Source organism: Penicillium cataractarum, assembly GCF_028827025.1.
Source record: "Penicillium cataractarum strain IBT 29864 chromosome Unknown utg000008l, whole genome shotgun sequence".
Classification (NCBI taxonomy): domain Eukaryota; kingdom Fungi; phylum Ascomycota; class Eurotiomycetes; order Eurotiales; family Aspergillaceae; genus Penicillium; species Penicillium cataractarum.
The window spans coordinates 970437-988996 of record NW_026622744.1 but is presented as its reverse complement, the minus strand read 5'-3'; the positions used below and the strand labels follow the sequence as shown (position 1 = coordinate 988996).

The 18560-nt window shown below is 50.4% G+C and overlaps 6 protein-coding genes across 6 annotated transcripts; 5 read left to right on the top strand and 1 right to left on the bottom strand.

The window, feature by feature from the left end:
• Positions 1-283: 283 nt before the first annotated feature.
• Positions 284-1312, top strand: N7496_009481 (uncharacterized protein; the record flags this gene model as incomplete). The annotated part of the gene is made up of 3 exons (XM_056702395.1): positions 284-286; positions 347-815; positions 888-1312. 3 exons carry the CDS (start codon positions 284-286, stop codon positions 1310-1312), a joined length of 897 nt encoding a protein of 298 aa, XP_056551395.1.
• Positions 1313-1737: 425 nt separating this feature from the next.
• N7496_009480 (TBC domain-containing protein) lies at positions 1738-3193 on the top strand (the record flags this gene model as incomplete). The annotated part of the gene is made up of 3 exons (XM_056702394.1): positions 1738-2187; positions 2259-3013; positions 3070-3193. The coding sequence occupies 3 exons, from the start codon at positions 1738-1740 to the stop codon at positions 3191-3193; spliced, it is 1329 nt and encodes a 442-aa protein (XP_056551394.1).
• Positions 3194-3678: 485 nt separating this feature from the next.
• Positions 3679-5077, bottom strand: N7496_009479 (RNA-binding protein; the record flags this gene model as incomplete). Its single annotated transcript, XM_056702393.1, has 4 exons — positions 3679-4456; positions 4509-4701; positions 4773-4929; positions 4997-5077. The coding sequence occupies 4 exons, from the start codon at positions 5075-5077 to the stop codon at positions 3679-3681; spliced, it is 1209 nt and encodes a 402-aa protein (XP_056551393.1).
• A 4916-nt stretch (positions 5078-9993) lies between these two features.
• N7496_009478 (ammonium transporter) lies at positions 9994-11806 on the top strand (the record flags this gene model as incomplete). The annotated part of the gene is made up of 7 exons (XM_056702392.1): positions 9994-10031; positions 10093-10197; positions 10259-10286; positions 10336-10661; positions 10722-10807; positions 10874-11293; positions 11349-11806. 7 exons carry the CDS (start codon positions 9994-9996, stop codon positions 11804-11806), a joined length of 1461 nt encoding a protein of 486 aa, XP_056551392.1.
• Positions 11807-14717: 2911 nt separating this feature from the next.
• On the top strand, positions 14718-15518 carry N7496_009477 (6-phosphogluconolactonase; the record flags this gene model as incomplete). Its single annotated transcript, XM_056702391.1, has 1 exon — positions 14718-15518. One exon carries the CDS (start codon positions 14718-14720, stop codon positions 15516-15518), a length of 801 nt encoding a protein of 266 aa, XP_056551391.1.
• A 620-nt stretch (positions 15519-16138) lies between these two features.
• N7496_009476 (uncharacterized protein) lies at positions 16139-17801 on the top strand (the record flags this gene model as incomplete). Its single annotated transcript, XM_056702390.1, has 2 exons — positions 16139-16186; positions 16245-17801. 2 exons carry the CDS (start codon positions 16139-16141, stop codon positions 17799-17801), a joined length of 1605 nt encoding a protein of 534 aa, XP_056551390.1.
• Between the last annotated feature and the right edge of the window lie 759 nt (positions 17802-18560).

The following is an 18560-nucleotide window of genomic DNA, read 5'->3' as shown; positions in this document are numbered from 1 at the left end:
TGAGCAGGCGGGACATTCAACCGGGGCCAATCGATATATAATCTGTTGAGATGTTAGTTACTCGTCATAAAGAATGACATGTCTAAATTGACATATCGAGTCTCTGAACATTGTTTTCCTATTCACTTCGGTCGCAAAGCGGCAGTCGACAGCTCCAAAACTGCTGGTTGGCGGCTCCGCACGTGCCTCATCGGGCCGACTGTGTTGCCGGGGCATTGTTTACTATCTTCAAACAACTCGAGTGATATACTCCGCACGCTGCACCACTCAACTTGCCACAATCATGGTAAGGATTGAAGCTTGCATAAGTTAAAATCACAATATGATAACCTGATACCTGATGCAGTCAAACAATCCTACCTTCAAGCCCTCGCCGCTGTCCTTTGGGAGCCCGCGGGCTTCGCCCTTCCGGCGCCCGTCAACACCAAACTCCCCGCCAGGCTCAGCTCGTACAGCCGGCACACCAGGAAGCTCACCGAGTCGAGGGTATACACCAATGCAGTCACCGAGCAAATTGAACCAGTCATACACAGTCGAAGAAGACGATTCGGTCCCCCCGAGAAATGATCCTATCCCGCAGCCCAAATTCACACGAGAGCTTCCTCCCTCACCAACCAAAGGAGCGCAGTCACCCGGATACCAATCGCCAATAATTGGAAACCGGTCACGAGGAAATACGGTTGCGAACGGTGATGCCTCTTCCAAACTTCCTGCCAATCAAGTTAGAGAGATTCGGGAAGCGTTCCAAGTCCTGGACAGGGACAACGACGGGCTAGTCAACAAAGATGACGTCGCAGATGTTTTGGTAAACCTTGGTAAGTTGGACTGCCATTGTTCTAAATCCCAAACACAAACAAATTCAATACTAATCAAGAGGGCTATTGTAGGCCAAGATGCATCACCCTCCGCACTCTCACGCTTCTTCCCACCTGGCGCATCTCAAACCATCAACTTCCCGACTTTCCTAAACACTCTTTCTCAATTAATGTCGCCCATGTCTTCTTCCCAAGAGCTTCTTAACGCCTTGGCTGCATTCGATGACGACGACAATGGTCAAATTGACGTGGCCGAACTACGCGATGCCCTCTTACACACTCTTCCTGAGGACGGGGGCGTCCCACTGACGGAACAACAGGTCGATGAAGTCTTTAACGGGTTCACGGGGCGAAGAGCTTTCGGAGGACGGGGTGCAAAGGCGGGAGCAGTGAAGAGGGGCGAGGTCTTCCAGTACCACGACTTTGTCCGAAGCGTCGTGGGAGGAGGAGAGAATGGCAATAACGGACGTCGCGAGGCAGGCGCAGCTCAAGCTTGAACGTGGTTGCTATCGGAATTGGAGTTTCGACGGAGTTGGCGTTGGAGGATGTTCGTTTTGAGTCTGTTGTGTCGGCAATTAACTATCCCTGTCGACCAGCGGAAATGATGCTAAATGCCGAGTGTCCGTTATTAGATAGCAAGTAGTGATGTAGTACTTGTGACGACGCTTATTTATGACCAATCGATAAGAATACATGTGTATTTGTATAGTTTAATCTGTTTAGAAGGAAGAGTCCGATGATGCGGCTGAGGGGGCCAGACCCAAGCTAAGCGCGTGCTCCGCATTTCTCCAACGGCAGAAAACAAACAGCTTCCAGCCACCGAAGCCCTCATAGTTTGACCCTTTACAACCTCCCCGATTCTTTCCCCCCAGAACCAGGAGATGCGTGATATTGGACATCCAATGCCGTGTTGATTGTCCAAATGGCCATGCCTCAGCCGTCTTGGGGCATCGGTGTCTCCGATGCGCCATCTTCGCCGCGAACAATGCGCACGCTGCGCAAGATCCAATCCCATCAGGTCCTAACAACATCTAGTGCCCTTATTGCCCAAACACAGTCGTCACACCTCTCGGCCACTCATGGTACCGATACCGGATCGTCTGCAACACAATCGGGCTCCACGATACGTACCCCAGCCCGTCGGCCTCGGTCAAACAGTGATGCGGCTGCTCGTGAACCATCGTCACTGGTAGCGCCAGTCCCGACGCAGAGGCGCCCTGCTCGGAAAACTGGATCGGGGGTGGGCATCAAGAGGTCTCTTTTGGAGAATCTTGTGCGCGATGGTCCACATAATGGAAACACCAAGCAAGCTTTGCAGGAGCTGAAATACCTTGTCTTGTCCACCGGAGTAGACGCGGATGGAGACGGCATGGTAAGCGCCCCGGACCCGTGCCTTTAAGATCACCTGGATTGCATATAGCTGACTTTGGTGTGAAATAATAGTCCCCGTACCGAGTCTATCTATGGCTTATTCTTCTCAACGTTGCGCCGCTTCCGACTGACGACTACCTCGCCCTTGTCCACCGTGGCGGCTCTCCCGCGTACGCGAAGATTCGCAATGATACTTTCCGCACCCTCGCGACCGATCCGCTCTTCAAGCGCCGTGTAACCGAAGCAAGTCTGATTCGGCTACTGAATGCTGTGGCATGGAAGCTCCATGACACCAAAAACAAGCCTCGATCCCGGCCTTCCTCATCCAGACGGCTCGAAATGGAGATGCTGGTGAACACACCACCCAGCATTAAAGAAGAACCAGAGTTGGAGGATCCTGGCTCAGGCCCCAGCAGCGCGATCAATGATTCGGCGATATATGTCCAGGGCATGAATGTCCTCTGCGCACCTTTCCTGTATGCAGCTCGCAGCGAGGTAGAGGCATTTGCCCTCTTCCATTACTTTGTCACCAAGGAATGTCCGGGCTATATTCGCGGTGCCATGGATGGAGTGCACAGAGGTCTTCGACTTGTTGATCGATGCTTGGAAATCGTGGAGCCCAAGCTTGCAGCTTACCTCTTTTCCAAGGGAATGTATGCTGAACTTTACGCCTTCCCATCGGTACTGACGCTGTGCGCCTGTACACCACCTTTGCCAGAGGTTCTGCATTTGTGGGACTTCCTATTTGCATATGGTCCTCATCTGAATATCTTGTGCATTGTTGCTCAGTTGATTCGTATGCGGGACACCCTCCTTGAAAGCCCGAGGTAAGTAGCCCTGTGCCTACCCCTATCTCAGCCTCACATATCTGACATTTCTCTAGTCCCAACAAAGTTCTTCGATCTTTGCCTCCCCTCGATGCGAAGGGTATCATCGCTTTGACGGTTCTCTTAGTGCAAAAGATTCCCGATGATCTCTACGCGGAGATGGTTAATCACGCAAAGTGACCCGAGGCATGTCTATTCATGTTTTGAAATGTATCTCTTGTTGGTCTTTCTGTTTCTGATTTTCATCGGCATGGCGTTCTGGGCATATGCGTTCATTCTTTGGTTGGAATCGGTGGTTGGGTCATGGCATCTGAAAATTGCATTGGAACGACCTTTCAGAGATAAACGATAGCTGATGAAATGAATTGATGATTCTATTAGGGTGACACGGTGTTTGTTTGGTTTCCAGCGGATAGTGCATAGAAATCTACCAGCCTAGGTTGATAAATATACGGCCATCTTAAACATGCGAATGCTGTTTAGCAGTTGCTAGGAAAGTGTAATGGATGGGCAATAGCCATTTTTAATACTCGACAATCAACAATAACATAATACATTACCACCCCCCAACCTAACCAGCCCCATTAATCAAAGTTAAATCCAAACAATACTCCAAAGCAACCCACTAAATCGACAATTCCTCCAACCTCCCAACTTCCAGCTCCCTAGGTTGGCGCCGATGTGGACAACAACTCTAATGACTTCTTCTGCAGCCCACTCCCATCAACAACTAGCGGCTTGTGCGAATCAATCCGCTTTGGTTCCGGGAAATAGACATCTTGTCCACAGCCACTGCACTCAGAACTCTCCTCACTGGCCGTCTGCTCCGTCATATCGGGCTCATCCCGCGTGACCATCCCATCCCAACTCTCTCTTCGGGGGATATCGAGCGAATGGTCCATTCTAACACGGATCCGGGAGCCCATGAACATCATCCCATTGAATGTGTTCACGACACGCTTCGCTTCGTCGACGCTATGCATGATCGCAGAAGCGAGGGCTTGCGCGTGGGGATCGTGAATGTCGGAGGTCACCGTTACCTTGCACTGCTCAACGGTACCCATGCATTGAAGGAGGGCCTCCACGTCTGCGGTTTTGGTTGCTGGGTTCAGGTTTTGGATGTAGACTGCTCGCTGGGCGAGATCGGGAACTGGGGAGCTTGATGGGACTGGGTAGTTGGCCCATGGCTTGCGCGGGTGGAAGCGTCGGGGAGAGTGGTCTCCTGCGTTGTCGTGGAGGGGTTGCACTGGGGAGATTGGGTACATGGGCATCATGTTCCATCCCGGGGCGTCGTACATTGAGCAGTGCATCATCGGGGATGGCGGGACGCATTGCATGGGTTCTGGGATCATGGGCATGTAGGGCTGTGGAGGCATCGCCATTGGGCCTACCATTGGTGCGAATTCGGGGTATGGGTAGGTTGGACTAGCAGAGTGGACGGATCTGGGCATGTTAGATGGCGGGTTCAGTGAATAGTAGATGGGAGATCTCTTACTCGGGTGAGATAGGTGACGGAGGCATAGTCATATTTCCTTGAGACCGCGGTGGTGTGGAATGGCCCGACATGTAGGCTTGAATCATTGCGGGTGGACTTCTTGTAGGCCCAGCAATGGGTTTGGTAGGAGAACTGGTGCGTGCCAGTGTCACGACCAGGCTCTGGCCTTCCCATCCGTTGGTGGATAGTCGATCTGCGTATTGTGTTAGAAGAAATGAAATGAGAAAGCATGCAAGGTATAGTAGTGTATAAGGGATTACTCACGATAAGTCCGCCAAGCTTCATCCTCATTCTTGACTATGATCTGACCCAGACCTGTGGGGAAGCCATGGCTATCATCGTAGACTACAGCTTGGCGAATATGCAGAGCAGTCTGGCGCACCAAATCCTTCAATTCTTGCCAACGACAGTGCGCTGGAATCTGCCAGAGAAGATCTGGTAAGCAAATTGCGTGGTTAAATATGAACTGCTTCCAACATAGGACTTACCCCCTGGAGGAACACGACGAATTCATCGTCCGATCTTCGAGATCTCGGGCTGCGGCCCTTTTCTCGACCGAGCAGTGGCATGGCTGCAAATAGCTTTCCCTCTTATCTCTAGTCAAGATCTCTGGTGTTTGCTACTGTTGCTTCTTCCCGACACTAGCGCACCTTGATCGGAAATGCAGGTAGTCGTAGGACGTCGCCAGGGAGGTTCTCCGTCGTGCAAGTATCCCGAGATGCCACCGGCGTTGCGAAACAGTCGGAGATGGAACCCGCCCGACCAGGGTTATATCCAGTTGAATCTGGAATTGGGAGAATCGCTTTGTAAATCCAGTGGACGTGGCCTTTTTTCTTGTCTTTTTTCCCCGTAAGCACAAGTTAGCACACGATCCTAGGAGAAGAAGGTGGGCCTGAAACAGAAAGGCCGTTCAGTATTGGCAGTGGCAGTGATCATGGCGGGTGAAACTGTCATCGTCCGAACATCGACATCACCGAGTATGAAATGCAATGTATTTCATTTCCTCCCCTGGGGCATTTGCAAGATCACAAGAGCAGCAGAATAAACCAGCTTACCTTGTTGCAGCGAGATTTCAATGCAGGTCAAGCAAATTGGACAGACCGACACATGCGCACTTTGGCAAGAAAAGAAAGAAAAAGCCAAGCTCCCCGCGAGAGCTGAGTCGAGGGAGTATCTTATTATAATAGGACCCACGGCCAAAGTGCCGAAGATCGAGGGACAATGCAAGCAGGAGATTCTGGGAGATGTTTCACAAGAGATAATTGCATCGTGATTAATCCTGTGCAAAGTCGAGACTAGTAGGGAAATAGATTGGAAGACGCCTTATGGCTTGTGCAAAAGTAGCAGTAGCAGTAGCAGTAGCAGCAGACAGCAGACGAGCAGCCGACCAGTTCAAAGGCGAGACCCAGAAATCTGCAGAGACCGTCGAATCGAAAGACGCCGAGGGAGAGCAGCTAGCCAGTTAGGACGGAGGTTCTTGGACTCCTCCTGTCTGCGATGCTGAGATATGTCATTTTCGCGCGCGATGAAGCCCCGAGCTCAGCTCCTCCCAGCCAATGCCAAATGCAATAAATCCTCTGCTCGTACTGTACTACCCCACCGGGCATACATGGATAGTTCCACTCAGGAACTTGCACTTGTGTCATCCGTTCGTTGCTTTTTTTTTCTCTTGTTCAGTTCCCACGGAGCCGCTCTGTCCTCAATCTCAAATCCATGGGCCCTCAGGGGGAAATATTATCCCCAACAGTATTGCGTTTGGATCCATGTCCGGGTCGTCCCGTCTGATGGATCGTAGGGGAAGCGGGGGCCAAAGTGGGGGATGCGTTGGGTGTGCACAGAAGATGAATCCAAGATCTTCGTGGGTGAAAAGCAGCATTGAGCATGCTTCGCGTTACACCGCTAGATCCGGATCGGCCATGCTCGCTCCCCCAGGAGGAGAGACGCCCTTGGGGCTTGGGGGAATGGCCAGTCGTGGGTGGAAGTGGAGCTTCGCTGCGCGCGCGGGGCGGCCCATCGATCACATTGGCTTTATGGGCTGCATGATCCCCTTAGCTTTGCAGAATGCCTGTTGGTGGAGTCCTAGTTCAGTGGGTATCATCAGCCAGATCGGATCAAATAGTGTGTACCCAGGAAAAAGAAAAGAAAAAAATTAGAATACATAGCGTACAGGAAGATCAGCGATCAGCGATCAGCGATCAGCGATCGCCGGCCGAGGGTTCCTATTGTACTCATCCCGTCAATTGAACGAACCGACATGCCTGTAAAATCCAGGGTCCCTGCGACGTGAGCAATCAGATGGGAACCCACGACGATGGCGAATGGTCATTGGTCTTGCCTGCGATTATTGATTCGTGACGCATGACTAACTGAGAGTACCTGCAGCGGCAGCTATCAAGTAGACTTTGATCGTGGCTGGCTGCGAGTGCGGTTACGTTGAGAGAGTTGAGTGCGAAGTGGAAGAGTCTCCACCTTGAGGTTTGCTGGAAAGAAACTGGTCGACTCGTTGCGAGTGTCACTGATGCACGGAATGAATATGGCGTTTTCCGAGCGCACGGACACAGAAGCTGATACTTGGTACCATATACTTGTGTGGATTGTAGAGTATCGACCTTGCTCGGTACTCTTCATCCTACATACTCATAGACATTGTCGAAGCCAGTCGAACCTGTCAAGAAGGCGTTAATTGCGGCAATAGTGGCGAAGGGTCCACGCTCACATATTCCACAGCCCCAAGGTGACACGGCAGGTCCCGATAAACGGGAGCTTTGCTAGCTTTGGCGCCATCTGGGCGAATCCAAAGCAGTAGGTGTACTCGCATGGAACAGTTCACTATTTTGGGAGACATGATGATAAGCAGGGGTTGAGAGAATCTGCAGGTGCTTGGGGAGGGAAATCCCGCAGGGTCGAGAGATCAGCCCTTGTGCTTCGCCGATACTTGTCAACCGTCTTACCATTCCACTACCTAAAACGGGGTTGCAAGAGTATGTGAAGGCTGGTTTCAATGGCGTGTGTTACTCTGACGTAATGCATATCTCTATTTTCATATTCAGGTCAAATGATGTGGTAGCATCGAACTTGGTAATATTGGAGAACACGCGACCGATGATGCCCATGGGGGCTGGAAGAAAGGTTGTGTAGAACACAAGAACTCCTAAAGGACGTATTGATTCCTGCCTGGTACAAAGTAGATGAAGTATGAAGATGTAAAATATTGAAATCTCGGCCATGAGAGTGTTGCATCTTAGCGTCTAACGATGCAAGAGGCCCCTCTGAGATATACCCTTCCGTCGGTATAACGAGAGGCTGTATGCACGAACATCGAAGTAGAGTGTAACATTCAAATCTGATCGCATGTCGGGTTCAACAAAGTAATGAGTGGAGTTCAGTCAGATTATCGTTGGCAGTTCTCTGAAAGCTCGGTGTATGTCATTTGTTGCAGCGTCCAGAGTGTCTATGCGTATAGATGTTCATACCAACGAAGATAGTAGCGTTGCCCAGTTTCATCATCGCTATATGTATTTAGAGGAGGACTTTGGGCGAGCAACATGTCAGCACTAATCGGTAGTTACGCGTCATCGATGGCAGTGAAGTGATTTTGCTTATATCATCATTATCTAGCAGAGAGCATTAGTGTTTCAATCTCCTCGGATCTATTATATTCTGTATCTCTGTCTCCTTCTCTTCTCCTTTTTCCTATAAGCTTTTATACCCGAGTCATTCCTCCACTTACTTAGCTTCCATCAAATTTGCTACAGCCGTTCACGCTCTAAGATTGTAAATACCGAGTTGAAAGGATAGCATGTTGTTAAATCTTGTATTAGGTTAACGCGATATCCACACAGAATTATACGCAACCAACCGATTCATTCGATCATTATTTATATGATTCGAATAGTTGGTGGCTGCTTTCAAATTATCTTCCCCCATGATGAAGATGCTCAACATATTCGATGTATCTCCCGTTTTGAATCATCACCCTGATAGTAACTAGTCAATGACAATATAAACAGATGGGCCGCAAAGTAATTGGCGCAGATGAAAAGGCTTGAGAAATGAAGTCTATAAACTCACCTCCTAATGTTACCAGCACCACCAATACCGAAGCCTATATATCGAACCGATGGCTGCGTAGTATCGGACGAATGTGATCTTGGTATAATCGAGTGCGACGGCGGATACGGGTCCTCCTTTTCACAGTCACAACCATGAAGTAGGGCATCGCTCTCCTCCTTCTCTCTCCTTCCGTCGGAATCCACAAATCGCGATCTGAAAAGAGGGCAAACATTCCAAAGTCCGACCATCTTCGGTCTCGATTCAGTTGTGGCAAACGACCTTGTCTTTGGTCAGGGGCTATTGATTCAGAGTTTGGACAGGCTGTTTCTTTCTATCAGACTCTGTGCTAGGTTCTACTTACTCTTCCTGGGTCTCGACTGCTTCGAGTAAGATGAAGCCAAAGTAGGCGCGATCAGAATGATGCCAGTAAGCTACCCAAACCCCCCTCGCATGCACCCCACACGAGCCAAGACTCTGCCTTTTATCTATATCCGCGCATAGGCAGACGAATACTGTCTCGCCAGGGGGTTGGTGCTTTGGTTACTTTGAGGCATTTTTGCAATTCAACACGGGGATACTACATACTTGGGATCATCACATACGCGCAATCGAAGGAACTGACGAAGCTTTACCATGTCTAACTAATTAAAGCCATCCACGAGGAGAAAATGCCAGGGTTTACAAAATCGTCAAGATAAGCTGATGCGTTTTGATTGCTCTGTTGCTGAGAGGGTTTTTGGTGGTGCAAATGCAGCGAGTAAGATCCAAGCGATTACGGGCATCGACTTAACATGGCCAACGTCATAGCTCAGCCGCTGCAGAATCATGTGGCCCCCAAGGCCCAATTATCTGAAGACAAGAGGTGCTTATCTCCACATTCTGACAGTTAAGCTTTAGACAAGCTTCGCGGAGCAAAAAGTGCGGGATGGGTATAGTGGGGCCCGTAAAGGGCTGGCTGTCAAAATATAGAAAGCACGTTCTTGCGAACCCCCTCTTGAGTAGAGATAGCCTGGTACTTCAGTGGGCTTATCCCTATTTTTATGTGTCATGGATCTTTTCGATGATAATAAGTTCTGGAGACAAAAGACGAGAACTTCCCATTGGCTTAGGATTCAGTTTCGTTCTTATCTTTCGACATTGTCAGCTAATCATTTTTCATCTGGGTCTGAATCAAAAAGCGCTAAGTTGGAACCGAAGATGTAGCAAAGTAATTTGCAAGCTGATAGGGAGGCCATGCTCTAAGGAAAGGTCGAGAACCCAGGCTAAAGCCGATGATTCCCCAGGTGCGAAAGTAGTTCGACCTGCATATATTTCCTCCGCCTCCGCCTCCGCACCCTGGGAATTGGTTCTGTCAGGGACATCCACATTAACTCTCAAATCTTGATCTTAATACGGCCGCATTAGCTTAGACCCTGTTTTTGTATCGACGATCATGTCGAATACAACAGTTTTGACCGACCCAGCCCCAGAGTACGTCGTGCTGAAGATGTCTTTCATGGATATGAGAGGTCGCTAAAAGTGAATCAAACAGTTGGCTTAATAAGGGTGACCAAGCATGGCAGCTAACAGCGGGTACATTGGTGGCACTTCAATCTATCCCGGGCCTTGCAATTCTCTACGCAGGTTTCGTGAAGAAGTATGTAAAAGGATATACCTCGAAATCAAGCCGCTTCTTCTCCAAAGCTAACCGTGCAAAGGAAATGGGCCATCAACTCCGCCTTTATGGTATGGTTCAAGGGGCTATTGTTTGTGCAACCTTGCTAACCAAAAATAGGTGTTCTATGCATTCTCCGCCACGCTTGTCTGTTGGGTTATATGGGCATACAAAATGGCGTTTGGTGAGCAGTGGGGGAAATTTCCTCTACTCGGAACACCTGGGCCCGTTTTGACCATGGAACAAAATCTGGCCCAAGCCACTTTACCCGCTGCCGGGATCTCTACCAATTTCAATTTGTCGACAATGATCTACTTCCAGTTTGTTTTTGCTGCTATTACAGTTATCATCCTGGGTGGATCTCTGCTCGGTCGTATCAATCTTCTGGCTTGGATGGTGTTTGTGCCATTGTGGATCACCCTGAGTTATACAGTCGGGGCATTCAGGTTTGCTTTTCACATACTAGAATGTTTCTTTGTGAGATGGCCTGCTAATTGTTGCTACAGTCTTTGGGGTGGAGGCTTTCTGTCTCAAATGGGCGTGTTGGATTATTCAGGTGGATATGTCATTCATCTAAGCTCGGGCACTGCAGGTGAGCGATGGATACCTACCCTCGTTCGTGATTGACAGACACTAATTCATGGCTCGGATATGATAGGATTCACTGCTGCATATTGGCTAGGCCCTCGATTGAAACGCGACAGAGACTCTTTCTATCCAAACAATGTTCTTCTCATGTTAGTTGGCGCGGGTATACTTTGGGTCTGTTGGAATGGGTTCAACGGAGGTGACCCGTACGCTGCAAGCCCCGATGCAGGCGTTGCCGTTCTAAACACAAATATCTGCACGGCCATGAGCCTTCTTGTGTGGACTACTCTGGACTTTGTCTTTTTCAAGAAGCCATCCGTCATTGGTGCTGTCCAAGGAGAGATCACGGGTCTTGTCGCAATTACCCCCGCTGCTGGTTTTGTTACCGGCTGGGGTGCCATCATCATTGGTGCCTGCTCAGGCTCGATTCCGTGGATATCAATGAATGTCCTCGGGAGAATGGAATGGATGAAGAAGGTTGATGACGTTAGTAAGTATGCCCCGGCACTTATCGTCACTGGACCATTCTGACAGCTTCGTCATAGTGGGCGTGGTCCATACCCACATGGTTGCTGGCTTCCTCGGAGGCTTTCTCACTGGTATATTTGCGACAATCGACGGATGTGCTGCCTTCGGACTCAAAAACCCCGGAGGTGCGATTGAAGGTAACGGAAAACAAGTCTGGTTACAGATTGTTGGCGCACTATTCATTATCGGCCTGAACTTATTCATGACCTCTCTTATCTGCGTCTTTATCAAGTACGTCTTGCGCATACCATTGCGCTTGAACGAACAGCAACTTCTGGTTGGGGACGATGCCGTTCATGGTGAAGAGGCCTATGCATTGTTCTTCGAGGGCGAACGAAGTCATATCAGTCTCCACACGACGGGATTCGAGAGTGGACATATTGTCGATACCAATCATCTGGGAAACCACGAAGGTGGAAGTGGTCAAGAAAGCCCTTCGGGATCCGGTGCTGCAAAGATGGCGGCAAAGTGTTGAGCAGATTACATTAGTCGTTGAAATCAGATTTACATCTCGCTGAAATTTGCAATGAGCTTTGTACAAGGTACATAATACTGTCGGATTCATATGTAGCCACAATCGAGTTTCCCGCTTTCTAATATGAAGATATTCCTATAATTCACGCCCAGCGAATTGACCTTGCCTGAAACGGCAGTGTTTTGGCTGAAGGTCGTGCCGACAGAGTGGTGACCTAGACTAGAGAGGATAAGGCAAAAGCCAGACTGAAACAAATCACGGGTGGTTTAATACTCTAGTGGACAGTGGTTTAAAATGTAGTCAGAAGTAGCCTTTTCTTCGCGTTTATTTCACCGCTGCCAATATTGCACTGTATACTAAGGTTTAGCAGCAACGAGGACCCTCTAGAACTCTCGACTATCTGCAGAACATGCAACCATGGATATCAAATAGATAGGTCTCAATGCGACACTGCCGTAAAATGCAACATAACACGCTAGGGACATCGCTTAACATGAACCCGATCAGACAACCGTGTATGGTCTGATCATGCAATCGTACAATCCAGAAGGCCTCCGCCAGAAGAGACCTTCACCAGCTGCCATTTCAATATAACATTGTTAATATCGAAAAACAAGCGGATGCGTCAACATTCATCACCCGTTAACTCCAGGTTCACAAAAGAGAGCACCGTATCCAAGCTTTTTCCAACCCGAGGTGTTTGGTCCAGGACACTGTTGTCTATTGGGAGTGTCTGGCCACCTTTAACCGGGGAATTGATTGGTCCCGAATCCGACATGAATGGGAATATAAGAAGACCAGTATTGTCGCCTTTGCGATCGTATTTCCGAGAAATGAAATTCCGGTCGTAGTGGACCGGGGCATGAAACGTTGATTCCAACGGAATCAGACTATCAGAAGGAAAGAGTCGAAGAGTCCAAGGGTAGAAAGGACGATAGGAAATCACGTTTGTTTGTGGTTTATTGATCGGTGATATCGTTGATCGAGTGGAGTGTTTCTGAAGTCACAGGCGCAGGTTGTATGTGGTGGGTGCCGGAACATAGTAGGTCGGTCGGTACATTGTTGGACAATTATTTTTAGTTGCCAACGCGACGCGGTTTCAACGTACAAAGCCGACCTTGGACGCGCAGCGGTGACAATAATAAGAATTCATGCCGAACTGAACTACCCCCGAGGCGGTGGAGTGACTGGCCAAACTGAGGGACTGTTGGCAACGTGAACAGCGGACTATGTCGAAGATCAGACCCTGGGAGGGAGATGCCTCGGCTGGAGCGGGCAGTGATGGCGAGATTTGGACCACGGGAGAACTCATGCCGGGGGCTTGGGATCCGGAGAGCGAAAAGATGAGAAGATGGGTATATGCGACCGAGGGGTTCGAAGTATGGAGGACGAGAGTGAGAAGATGTCGAAGAGAGCTGTTAAGAAAGAAGAAAGGAAAGGGAAGGCAGGGCGGAGCAGTCTTAATTATGGGAATTTGTTTTTTGTGCAAAATCAAGAAATCAATAATAATACGAAACGCTAAATCCGGCTGACTCGAGCAGAAATAATCCATCCATAATCGAGTCGTTAGGCCCCCGTGATTGCAGATTGCAGATTTGCGGATTAGCGCCCCGATAGCGTCTTGTTTTTGAGGGCCCCAGTAGTTTAATTCGCGTAACCCGAGGATTGCCTAGTGCCAACCAGAATTGAGAAGCCTAGTCGGGCTGTCGTGACGCCAATGACCTGCCAGCATTCAAGGAATTCGGCATTCTAGTCAGAAGTGCATTGCTAACCTTCCTCCCCGAGCAAAAGCTAAACTCCCAGTCTCACGGAAAACCGGCTTTAAGAGGAAGTCTTACATTTCCAAAAAAGGAATTCCTCATAGATAAATAATTTCCCAGACTATCGCCCACATGGTGGAAATGTGGTGAGTAGTCTGTAATCATCCACAAATAGTGTTTTAACTAGTTCATCCTCACTACTATCCACTCTGGCGGATCCACCAATGTCTATGTCGACCCCATGATGATTAACTTGTTTCAAATGATCATCCCAGGCTTATCTCCACGTCTTTTTTCAGCTAGACCCGATTCCAACGTAACACATACCGTATTCGGAGTGTGGTAACTTATACTCACCCTACAGAGTCATCCTCCCTTCGCCGAGGTCCGACCCTTTCTCTGACCATCACCTCGTTCCGTCTTCTTCGATCTCGATTGATGTCCTGGAGCCGAAACACCCGGTCGCCATCTAGACCGTCTGCATGATTTCGTCATGCCTGGACGGGCTGCGATGCAGGCGGCCCAAATGGGGAGGGGGCACAAGGCGACTGGCTGACACGCTGAGCCTGACAGACAGGGATGACCCGACTGTTGCCGAGTCAGACCGAGTAGTCAAAACCACAGCCCAGACAAGAGTCAGACCATATCAGACTCGATTGTAATGCGCCGATGCGGTTTAAAGTGTGGCAATACGTTGATCTTATCCACTTGGGTTAATATCCTCCCATCGTTATCAATCCAGGGCAGAATAAAGTTGACTTGTTTCTGACATGACCCGAAGTGATCCGTAGTTTGATAAGAGAGAGAGAGAGAGAGACGTGTCGAGTTACTTATAGATTGAGCACTGTTATCTAACAATATCCTGGTAGTATCCTAATAGTAAGCTGTGAACTATCTACGACTCACGAATGTGTAGAACATCGACGTCATCGCCACCTCTCCGCCCGACCTCGCATCGCCCCGCCAACCCCGCCAGCTCTGCAGAACCGTCCTGTCGAACAATCTCTGGCCTCCAATATCGAGTCCCCCCTCTGCAAGCCCTCTAATTCTCAAGCCTGGTCTCCACCGTCTAGCCTCTCTGGGCCCCAAAGATTACGATCTCGACCTCTCTCTCCTCTCCTTCCCGTTTCACACCACCTACACCTGCAACCATGGCCACCTCCCAACCCAACCTCTACAGCTTCCCCAACACTGAAGCGCTGGCCAAGCAATTGCGGTCTTACGTCCTGCGCTGCCAGAATGCCGCTTTGACCCGCCACGACACCTTCCGCGTCGCCGTCTCGGGCGGTTCCCTTCCCGTCGTGCTAGCCAAGGCCCTCCTGGCCGAGAGCAATGGCTCCCCCGAGGATACCCCGCAGTTCAGCAAATGGCAGATTTTCTTCGCTGATGAGCGCGCCGTGCCCCTCGACGATAAGGACAGCAACTACCTCCTCCTGAAGGACGAATTGCTCAGCAAAATCCCCGCGGAGCTCGGTGCTCCGACCGTCCACCCCATCGATGAGAAGCACGTCCACGACGGTGACACCCAGGCATTGGCCGACGTTTACCAGGAGGACTTGATGCGCTCGTTTGCCGCCAAGGAAAGCGTCAAGCTACCCGTCTTCGACCTCATTCTTTTGGGCTGTGGTCCGGATGGCCACACCTGCAGTCTGTTCCCGGGTCACGAGCTCCTGCGCGAGAAGGACGCTTGGGTGGCTCCCGAGACCAACTCTCCCAAGCCCCCGCCTAAGCGTATTACCCTGACCTTGCCCGTGGTTACCTCTGCCTTGAACATTGCTTTTGTGGCTACCGGTGGGGGCAAGAAGGAAATTATGAAGGCCATCTTCGATAACGAGGAAGGCCGCAGCCTCCCCTCGGCTCTGGTAAACCACGGTGCTGGTGACAAGGTCAGCTGGTTCACTGATCACCCCGCCGTGGAGGGCATTGCATTCCCTCGTCGTGGTAGCCTGTGAAGAAAGCTTTGCGCAGTAAATCGTGGCTTCAATCTAACTTTCTACGTGATTGGAGCATTTGATGAATGCGACTCCCTTGAGTGAAGACTCGACACGACATGGAATGCCCCAAACGCCCGATACACAATTTTTTCTTTTTTCTTTCATAAGTGAAGATGTTGGCTCATGCGATTTTATGAATGTGTCACGGTTGGAACTTGGATGATCTCTAATATTTCAAAAGTGAGATTCCCTTTGATGGTACCTCTAGCCTTTTCCAAGCTGAAGGAGCTGGTACGGTGCGGATAGAATGCAGTGAATGAATATAGAATCTATACCAATGGGTATTTTTGTCTAGCACTAAAGTAAATATGATTTACTCTATATTTCTAGTACGAGAGTTCGTGGTAGATGTAGACTTCCTACCAAGTTGGTGAGGGGTTCGTCATTAAAGTTTCGGACTGTGCGGCCCCAAAGCTCCACTCGGGATTTGTTTTGGGTGCAGGAAGATCGTCGCGCAACCCGAAGAACCACTTTCTTCCAGGAGCTCGGGGCCGAGTCCTCGACTTTATTTGACCTCATTCCAAGCGCGGGCTAGTGTGGGATGCCTATGTCCCCCTTAATGACCATCTGTAACGACCATGCCCATCCCAACGCGCTCCGCATCACTCCGCGAGCCCCGGAAAACAGTCAGTCGCCAGGAGATTACCTCGGGATCCCCAGCATTCCTCGCTAATTAAATTGCAGCCCTCTAATATAGCTCGACCCACGACCAACGCTGCGACCCCGGCCGCCGCTTCGACCAAAGCAACTACCCGCCTAACGAATGACAAGCCTCGATCTTCAACCAACCCCTCGCCGGCCGAGGGGGTCCCCCTCAAAGATAACGCGGTCTCCAATCGCGGCCGAACCCTCCTCCCACAGCGCAGCAACATAGCCCGAGACGATGGAAATGGCTCGGCACAGGCGCGGTTTCAGCCGTCAGAGACCAGACTTCCCCAACGAGGAGAGACATCGCCAAGGAGGCAGCCGCGGACAAATACGGGGGAGGAGAGACAGAGGGTGCCATCGACGGCGATTCCAAGCGGTGCGGTGCCAACACGTCGCCAGAGCTTGATACGACCAGGAGCTCTGAAGACAACCTCAACCAAAGGCAATGTCCCAGCTCCTGCAAAGGGTACGACACCTACATTCGTGCCGCCATCCCCACGAAAACCATCCACGTTGCGATCACCCACCCAGTCCTCGGCAGCCCAGCGCCCGCCCTCGCCCAAAAAGACGGAAATGCTCCCTCCCCCTCGGCCCATGCGATCTGCCTCTTTGAGACAACCTCGAGAACCTGCATCGGGGGCACCAGTCGGTGTCCGAGGACATGCCCGACACCGTAGCCAGATGGTGCCTGCGAGTACGAAACCAACCCAGCCCGACCCATCACCCGCCACCCAGAAGCCTCGCGCACAGTTCTCTACCTACCAGCAACACTACTCGCCTAGGAAACCCAGCAAACCTCCCACCCCAACTCCGGGGGCTACATCCGGACCGGATACTCTTCTCATTCCCACATCCTGGCCAGACATCGCCGCATTACAGACAGAACTCCTTCAGCTCAGTCTCTTCCACTCCAGTTCGCTCCAGCAACATGCAGAGTGGAAGTCGGAATCTGAGTCGCGCCTGCATAAAAAGTACGATGCCGTTGCTGATCAATACCGATCTATATTGGTGGACGAGAAGAGTCGCCAACACCAGCTGAATCTGCAGTCTTTAGCCCGTTGGCTCCAGAACTGCCGCGACCATCAAGGAGCACATGGGTTCCCCGAGCAGATCCAGATATTCTCCCAAGTGCTGCAAGAAATTTCCGACCTGGGGATGAGTGGAATAAGTGGACGATATACTAAAGCCGTAGCCGTCTTTGAAGACTGGTTCCAGCAAGCGGATTATATTCGGCACCAGCGCGAGACAACGGGGACATTCGATGGAACGACTTTCATTGACCCCCTCGATAAACCCTGGAAAGAGGAGGTACACGCTCTACATGCCAAGTTGGAGCTCTGCGCTCGACACCTCCAAAGCCTGGATATCCTGGGCTTTGGGGAAGTCGAGCAGTTACCACAGTCTGCGCTTACGCGTGTATCTCAGGGTCTGGCGGAGTCGATTCAGTTGATGCTACAGGAGATTCGCGCTATGCGGAGTTTGGAGGCGGAGATTGTTCGCTCGGAGAGGGAGTGTGTTTGTCGGATTGCGACAGAGTTGACTGGGTCGAGGCGGGAGATGAGTGCGCCGCGAGTTGGGGTTTGGAGGTCTTGAGTTGTGAGATGATTTTAATGAATGATTTTGGTTACCTTTTGATCACATTGTTTCGATAATATAATGGCATCGTATATATTCACCTGCGACAGCTTGAGCTTGTACCTATTCATAGTTGGAACTTAACCCTGGCGGCCTGATAGATGGATGACTCAGCCCTGTCCATCGTCATAGTTAACTAACCTAACTAACTAGTCAACTGGTTAGTTAACGTAACTAACCCGACTAACCGAGTTAGTCACCAAGTTACTCCAGTCATGACGGCCCACTAAACCACACTCGGACTAGCTCCCCGCCATGATTGCTGATTGCTGATTGATGAGTGATGAGTGATCCCCTGTCCTTAGCTCGTTCTGCTGGTTCTGGATCCCGTCCGGTCGAGCCCCAGTCCTTTCCTGCCTCGTGAACCTGTTCTGCTTAAACTCCCACTGCCCGGTTTCTGTTCCCCTCACTTGATCCCCCGGGGACTTGCCACTCTCATCGAAAAATTTCTAAACCATCACGTTTCATTTCTCATCATCTTCATTCTTCACTGGGATACGCTCAACCAGTTCTATCGTCGATCCCCGACCGTTACGTACCTGACGTCATCTACAGTTCCACCCGGTTCCCACCTTCCATTTGACAGATACGCCCTAAGACTAAGTGAGAAGGGAGGAAAAAAAAAAGAAGAAAGGCCCGTTCCTGCAACATCGCCAACGCGACCGTGGGTCCATGATGGTTGGCGATCCTCCCTAGTCAAGTCTTCAATTTTGGCAA